Source organism: Anopheles coluzzii, chromosome 2 (assembly GCF_943734685.1).
Source record: "Anopheles coluzzii chromosome 2, AcolN3, whole genome shotgun sequence".
NCBI lineage: Eukaryota > Metazoa > Arthropoda > Insecta > Diptera > Culicidae > Anopheles > Anopheles coluzzii.
The window spans coordinates 49506333-49514579 of NC_064670.1; the positions used below are offsets into that span (position 1 = coordinate 49506333).

The window sequence follows — 8247 nt, forward strand, 5'->3', positions numbered from 1 at the left end:
AGTTATGCCAGCGCCCCAACAAACACATTAGTCTTTTACAAGTCATTAAACATTCGCTTAATAATTTATTTGTATAGCTTTGGTACCGTGTAAACGTCGTAAATTAAAATAAGAGTATAATTTATCTCTCCTCGAGCACGATCATTAATTAATAGATAACAGTTTGATAAGTCGAACAAATAATACCGTGTCCGGCACACGCTCACGAACAGTGTTTCTTTTTCACGGTTAAAAGCGGCAGTCTTCGCACTGTTTGCACTCCTCTTGAATGCTATACGTCAGTACCTTTCCTTTTCTAGCAACTTGGTGTGTTCCTTCGGGTGGAATCGAATTTTGGCAACGAAATACATATCAATGACTAGGGTGAAAGTGTGGGGGGGGGGGAGTTCGAGAATTCTTGGAGATTCTGGAAGATGGCATTTGGCTTGGCCTAGAAGGGTTCGGGTTGGGGGTAAGGCCTCGTGCAACACGATGCGCACTAATGCTTAACGACTACCTCTGTGTCTGTATGTGTGTCTGGTAATTTGTGTAGCGCTGTTAGTGTTTGCCTCCAATTAATATTCCTCATCAATTCAGGCTACACCCCGTTATCCCACGGCTTCGATGACTCTGCTAGCTTAGAAGCACTTGCGGTGGACAATGCCCGGGCCAGACTCGTCGTACTCCTGCTTCGAGATCCACATCTGCTGGAAGGTGGACAGGGACGCCAGGATGGAGCCACCGATCCAGACCGAGTACTTGCGCTCCGGTGGGGCAATGATCTTGATCTTGATGGTGGACGGTGCCAGGGCGGTAATCTCCTTCTGCATGCGATCGGCAATACCCGGGTACATGGTGGTACCGCCCGACATGACGATGTTCGCGTACAGGTCCTTGCGGATGTCCACGTCGCACTTCATGATCGAGTTGTAGACGGTTTCGTGGATGCCGCACGATTCCATACCCAGGAAGGAGGGCTGGAACAGCGACTCGGGACAACGGAACCGCTCGTTACCGATGGTGATCACCTGTCCATCGGGCAGTTCGTACGACTTCTCCAGCGCAGTCGAGGCAGCGGCAGTTGCCATCTCCTGCTCAAAGTCCAGCGCAACGTAGCACAGCTTCTCCTTGATGTCACGCACGATTTCCCGCTCAGCGGTGGTAGTGAACGAGTAGCCCCGCTCGGTCAGGATCTTCATCAGGTAGTCGGTCAGATCGCGACCGGCCAGATCCAGACGCAGGATGGCGTGAGGAAGAGCGTAACCTTCGTAGATGGGCACCGTGTGCGACACACCATCACCAGAGTCCAGCACAATACCGGTGGTACGGCCGGAAGCGTACAGCGACAGCACAGCCTGAATGGCAACATACATAGCCGGCGAGTTGAAGGTTTCGAACATGATCTGCGTCATCTTCTCACGGTTCGCCTTCGGGTTGAGCGGGGCCTCCGTCAGTAGGACCGGGTGTTCCTCCGGAGCCACGCGCAGCTCATTGTAGAACGTGTGGTGCCAGATCTTCTCCATATCGTCCCAGTTCGTGATGATACCGTGCTCGATCGGGTACTTCAGCGTCAGGATACCTCGCTTGCTCTGGGCCTCATCGCCGACGTACGAGTCCTTCTGTCCCATGCCGACCATCACGCCCTGATGACGGGGACGACCCACAATCGATGGGAACACGGCACGTGGCGCATCGTCCCCGGCGAACCCGGCCTTGCACATACCGGATCCATTGTCTACGACCAGCGCGGCAACATCGTCGTCACACATTTTCGGTTATCTGTGCAGAACCAAAAACGAAAGCCAGAACAAAGATTCGGATTATAGAACACTGCCGTCAACTGCTCCGTTTCGCAACTCGTCCAACACTAGGCGCCACTTCGACGACAGCAATGCTCGTAGGTCTTCGTAGCAGATCCGGTCTGATGATAGTGGTGGTGGTGGTGGAGACGGTTTGCTTATCTGCACGGGCAACCAGCGCCTGATAACACTGCACACCATCAACTGACCTTCCACAGCGATTGACCACTTGAGCGCCTGTCGACCGCCGGCCGTCACGTGAGCGTCTTCCCATTCCAATATTTACCTGTGGGGATGTTACGATTTACGCTGACAAAAATTCACTAAAACGCGACACCGGACGGGCGTACGATGGTTCTGGACAAACAGTGGCTGAGCAACTGACTAATTGGATTTACTATAATCCAATATTTATACTCTTCGGGCGGCTCAGCTGTTGGCCCGACGTTCGGCTCGCTCGGGAAAATCTCCATGGAACAACGCATGCGCACCAGAAGAAATCGCCCACCAATGGTCCCCCCTGTATGGTCGTACTACGTTCAGTTTCCCGGCCTCGCATACATCGCGTGTGCGTGTGAAAATACGCTCGGAAAATCGGATTTATACTCCCACTTCCCACAACCCGCGCGCTCGTCCACTACTCATCCACACACTGGCATGTGAAGAACGCAACAAAAACTGGGTGATTTGCACCGACGACACTGTGTGTTCCTAGCCAATGCAAATGTTTCACGACGAATCCCCCCAGAGCACGCAAACACTGTTTAATATTAAAAGTGAAGTTTATTTTAATTTACTAACAAAACAACGCTTAACACAGTAAAACAACAGGAACGACGAGGAGAAGAAGGCACCCTAGAAGCACTTGCGGTGGACAATGCCCGGGCCAGACTCGTCGTACTCCTGCTTCGAGATCCACATCTGCTGGAAGGTGGACAGGGACGCCAGGATGGAGCCACCGATCCAGACCGAGTACTTGCGCTCCGGCGGTGCCACAATCTTCACCTTGATCGTGCTCGGGGCCAGGGCATTGATTTCGCGATGCATACGGTCCGCGATGCCGGCAAACATGGTCGAGCCGCCGGACAGCACGATGTTCGCGTACAGGTCCTTGCGGATGTCCACGTCGCACTTCATGATCGAGTTGTACACCGCTTCGTGCACGCCGGTCGACTCCATGCCGATGAACGACGGCTGGAACAGCACCTCCGGGCAGCGGAACCGCTCGTTACCGATGGTGATGATCTGTCCGTCCGGCATTTCGTACGACTTCTCCAGCGAGCTCGAGGTAGCCGCCGTGTCCATCTCCTGCGGGAAGTCCAGCGCAACGTAGCACAGCTTCTCCTTGACATCGCGCACGATTTCCCGCTCGGCCGTCGTCGTCATGGTGTATCCACGCTCCATCAGGATCTTCATCAGGTAGTCGGTCAGATCGCGACCGGCCAGATCCAGACGCAGGATGGCGTGCGGGAGAGCGTAGCCTTCGTAGATGGGCACCGTGTGCGACACACCATCACCAGAGTCCATCACAATGCCGGTGGTACGGCCGGAAGCGTACAGCGACAGCACCGCCTGGATGGCCACATACATTGCCGGGGTGTTGAACGTTTCGAACATGATCTGCGTCATCTTCTCGCGGTTCGCCTTCGGGTTGTGCGGGGCCTCCGTCAGCAGGACCGGGTGCTCTTCCGGAGCCACGCGCAGCTCGTTGTAGAACGTGTGGTGCCAGATCTTCTCCATATCGTCCCAGTTCGACACGATGCCGTGCTCGATCGGGTACTTCAGCGTCAGAATTCCACGCTTGCTCTGGGCCTCATCGCCAACGTACGAGTCCTTCTGGCCCATGCCAACCATCACGCCCTGGTGACGTGGACGTCCGACAATCGACGGGAACACGGCACGCGGCGCATCGTCCCCGGCGAACCCGGCCTTGCACATACCGGATCCATTGTCCACGACCAGCGCTGCAATCTCTTCGTCACACATGTTTCGCTTCACTACCGTTCTTGTTCACCGCTAGCAGAATTATAAACTGAGCCTCCTGAGCCAATCGACGAGACACTACACAGCAGCACAACTTTGCGAAGCACCGGTAAAACACCGCTCAATGAGTACTATGATCGAACTCGCGTACAGCATGTAGCATTTATAGCGACACGCTAGGGAACATCCCCTTATCGAACCGCTTATCGATCTTAGCACCCATTGCCCCGGGTGTGCAGCTGTGGTGGTGCGATTTTTTCTTTTCTGGGCGCCCCCAGTGAGCCCTCCGTATCATGATCGCTATGATATGATAGCAGGGACTTTTTTTCGTACCGTCATGCTTCTCCTTATCGCAATACTGTTTCCAACGAATAGCGCAAAAAAACGGTAACCGGTACCGCCGGTGCCGGTGCAAACGCAGCTCGCGGCAGCATGCTCGGGGTTTCGTAAAATATCTTTTGGAATTCACCCTCGTGGGTGGACACAAACACACGCGCACACACCCATACACCCAAACACACACGGCACTTCATGCAGTACTGTGCAGATTCATGGTGGAGACGCCGCGTTCCGCGTGGAGATTGGCCCAGGGTGTGGACCGCGAAGAGAGCGCGAGGGAAAGCTGTAAACAACACAAGCCCCCCATCCAAGCGTTGGCCTGGTCATTGGAAAGCATGGTCTCTTTCCTTAAAAGGGCAGGAAAACAGATACCTTCTCTCCACACACACACACAGACGCACACTTGACCGAGCGAACACGAGCGCGACTAGAATACGAAGGGCACACGCCGCGCCACTCGGGACCAAAATCGTTGCCACTGGATTCGCCAGCACAGTTTCGTAACCGGGGCCCGCCTGACGTGTCAACGAGGAACACGATAAGCTGCGAATTGGCGCGAATCATTTGTGATTATCCTGCCGGATTACCTGCCAACGTTTACCACCCTACCAACCCCCGCATCGTGAGCCAGCTTGACTCATTAGCAGTCCATCATATCAATGACGGGCGCAGTGGATCATAACAAACTCATCACCGCCGTTCGTCTTCCTACGACCGATCCATTCATGATGATGATCGGTCGACACACGGGTCGCACGGGGTTTGTGTGTTTGTGTTTATGTTTGCTAGACGACACATTCTTCTTTTTTTTTGGCGTTGCTCGTTGAAAAACATTTCTATTTTCGCATTGCCCGCTCAAACCCTCCCATCAGCGGCACGCGTAACGCGAGACCAGATCCAACAACATCGTGTGGCCATAATCGGATTGAAGAGTCAGCAGCAGCAGCAGCAGCGGTTCGTGAGTTTTTCCGACCGAGCACCTGTTGCAACGCCGTGTTATACTTTCGGCTGCAGCGTCATCCGCCCCGAAAGAGGACGGAGCGCTGAGATGTAGTACCGACAGCCATCTCGCTTCATCAGAACGCCACCGGTACGGTCGGAAAATTGGCACCCTTGCCCTCCTGGCTTGGTATGAAAATAGATTCTCCACCATCACCGCGAACACGCATCGTGCACGGGAGGCGCCATGGAATTCCTCGTGAATGAATCGGCCCAACCAAAACACCATTCACATCCATATTTGGTGATGTATGGCGCGCATCCGAAGCGTCCGTGAATGCTTGGGCCCTCCCGGGGAGTTTCCTAATCCCGCAACTCCTGCTTCGTGGAATTTCGCCGATAACCTAATCGTAAGCTGCTCCTTCCCGACTAAAATCTTATCTTTTATCTTCCGCTTTTTTGTTGTTTGGTAATTATCTATCGGAATCGGGAAAAAGCGCCGATTTCGGTATGCACCTCATTCTTCCGGTTTTATCGGAGGAGGAAGCTATGAATCACGGCGATCGGCCGGAACTGTTTGTAAACAACGAAACGCGTAGGCCTTTCCACCTCTGAATAATGATGCTTGCTTTCCGCTCAGTCGTGCCAGTATATCCGAGAGACATTCACAGTCTGATTGTTACTATTTAGCGCTTAGTGTTAACAAAAAATAACGCCCACCTCTATCAGGTGATTGCCGACGTACTACAAGACCGCTGTAATCACACATTGGGGTACGATTGCCCTCGCCGTCAACGTCGTCGCCGTCGTCGTCCTCTTCTATGGTCTTATCAGGTTAGCAAGAAAACGCGCTACTCACCGGGAGCCTCATAAAACGTCCCACCGATGACGGATTGTGATTTCGATTCGCGCAGGGCAAGTCTAGAGAAGAGACAGAGGCAAGGGAACGTGACCATATAAGGAGGTAAAATATCGACCGCCACTGTGCGGCCACTTTTGCGCGCACACTCTTTGCTGAATGACATTGGCTTAATTCATCCTCATTGATACTTCGTTAATTGTAAAATTCCTCCTAACCACCTTTAGTGAGTCAAAATGCCACAAACAAACAATTAAATTAAATGGCATGTTCATCACCAAAATAGTGAAACCATAGGCTAAACGTCAGCATTCGGCTGATGGACGTAACGGCGATCGGTCAAAGCGAACAGTGCAATGTGAATTAAATGAAATGGCACAATTATTAGCTCGACGCGGGCTGACGCAGTTGATGGCCGTGGCTTTCCGTTGCCAGTGCTACTGGCGATGCCCTCCTACGCGGGGCTGCGTTATGCAATCCCGTACACATACGTCACCTTTGATGATAAGCGCATCGTTCGGGGTATTTTATCGTTATCAACGCACTTTTTTCTACAGAATAGCTTTACCGACAGAAATCTCGTCAATTGCATCGTTCAGTGGGTAGTGCGATGGTGTGCGTTTTCTTAAGCTTCAAGCAAACAGCTATTCAAACACACAGTACCAACAGGGTTCCAATTTATCTGGTTCCTGCCATTCTTGCCTGTTTTGTGCGCTATCGCGTATTTGTCCTATGATCTGGTCTGTGCGTTGCATTCGTTTGGTTCATATTTTTGCTGCGAGAGCATGATTTTGAACTGACACGGTAATGTACACGGAAATTGATGAGTTCCCCAAGAAAACTTAGGCTACGCAACTACTGCCACATATTTTACGATATCATCTTAAGAAAAGGAATTGAATTTTAACTCTAAACTAAAACAATTCTACTCCTCCTTGCATTGCAATACGTTTAATTATTTGCAATGCAAACACAGTACCCAATCAAGCTTAATTAGCGGCCTTACTTAGCGGCAAACGAAAGTAAATGTCTAATAAATGCCCACGTGCCTGCCATCTACAACAACAGGGCGCGCGGGTTCATACAACAAAATTACGAAATTCGACTACACCACCTCTCACCCTCCCTCGTGCGATAAACACCATATACATACAAACAGAAAACAAAAAAGGAGGAATTGAACTCAACAATCAGTCATGCTTGGCCGGGCTCCGGGGTTGAGGTGGTGCTGTTGGTGACTGCAGCATGGAGTCCTGAATCATGGCTTTGTGCAACACGCAACACTGCGCCTGTCACATGTGTTTGGTGCGAATTGTAGAGGGGACCGCTGGCAAGGTGCCACAGTGGTGGACACTTTGGTTCACTTCGAACTTCGAGATGATTGACCTGAATGTTATATCAATCCGGCTTCGTGAAAACGACTGGAATTGTTTTATTACATCTTTCTTCCATTCTTCTTCCAACTAAGGATTTACGATTTAATAGTGAATTAAATATATTTGGAAAGTAAATGTATTTGGTTTTTTTTTGTGCACCTTACTGCAACGGTAGGAAGCAGTTCACCACCAGGAGATTCGCTTCGTGGTGGTTTTAATGAAGTTGTATTCATGAGTCCATCCATCTGCTCAGCACCGAACTACGTCCCGGAGATGGCCAACGACCGGACCGGATGACAAGAAATCATAGACTAAGATGGATTTTAATATATACGGCCTTGTAGTTCTTCCGTGAATTAAATAATAATAAAAAAATAAAAACAATTACCGCAATTATTCTGGACCTGCATAACCACTTTTTCAAAGGACCGGCTCCTCCGTCAGTTATTTTTACCCATTAGCCGGATGACTGCTACGAACGTCCCAGATGCAAATGCCTATGGCTGTGTTGAAAAACGATTTCTGTTGTATACGTCATAGTCTGTGTTTTAATGTTGGGTTAATTGGGAGGAGTGAACATAACAATCAACTAGTACTTGTTTTTTGCATGATGCATTAAAAATATTGTTCAAATAATTGTTAAGCTGTTTAAAATGTAAATATTTTAAAAAATACAATCGTGGTCATATGTTAATAGTCATATATGTTAACAAATTAAAATAATTTCACTTGTATGCAATGTTTCAACCTATAACATTATTAAACCAATCATAGCATTTCATTGGTCATCAAAATAGATTTTACACGTTAACAAAATCATCAGGTTGTTTGAAGTGGTTAGTGATATAGCCCATTTTGTTTGTCCTCGCATACTCCACTGTGCAAACACGATAGCTATGTCGACATAGCTATTCAATACACGAACCGTAAGCAACAAACAAAGTCGACATACAGTCTGATTTGGTTTGCACTA

The 8247-nt window shown here is 50.0% G+C and overlaps 2 protein-coding genes across 2 annotated transcripts; both read right to left on the reverse strand.

Moving 5' to 3' along the window:
• Nucleotides 1-42: 42 nt before the first annotated feature.
• LOC120947739 (actin-87E) lies at nt 43-2196 on the reverse strand. The gene is made up of 2 exons (XM_040363361.2): nt 2065-2196; nt 43-1758 (listed from the first exon to the last, which is right to left on the reverse strand). Exon 2 carries the CDS (start codon nt 1746-1748, stop codon nt 618-620), a length of 1131 nt encoding a protein of 376 aa, XP_040219295.1. The 5' UTR covers nt 1749-1758; nt 2065-2196; the 3' UTR covers nt 43-617.
• Nucleotides 2197-2541: 345 nt separating this feature from the next.
• Nucleotides 2542-3901, reverse strand: LOC120947740 (actin-3, muscle-specific-like). The gene has a single exon (XM_040363362.2). It carries the CDS (start codon nt 3762-3764, stop codon nt 2634-2636), a length of 1131 nt encoding a protein of 376 aa, XP_040219296.1. The 5' UTR covers nt 3765-3901; the 3' UTR covers nt 2542-2633.
• Nucleotides 3902-8247: the final 4346 nt, after the last annotated feature.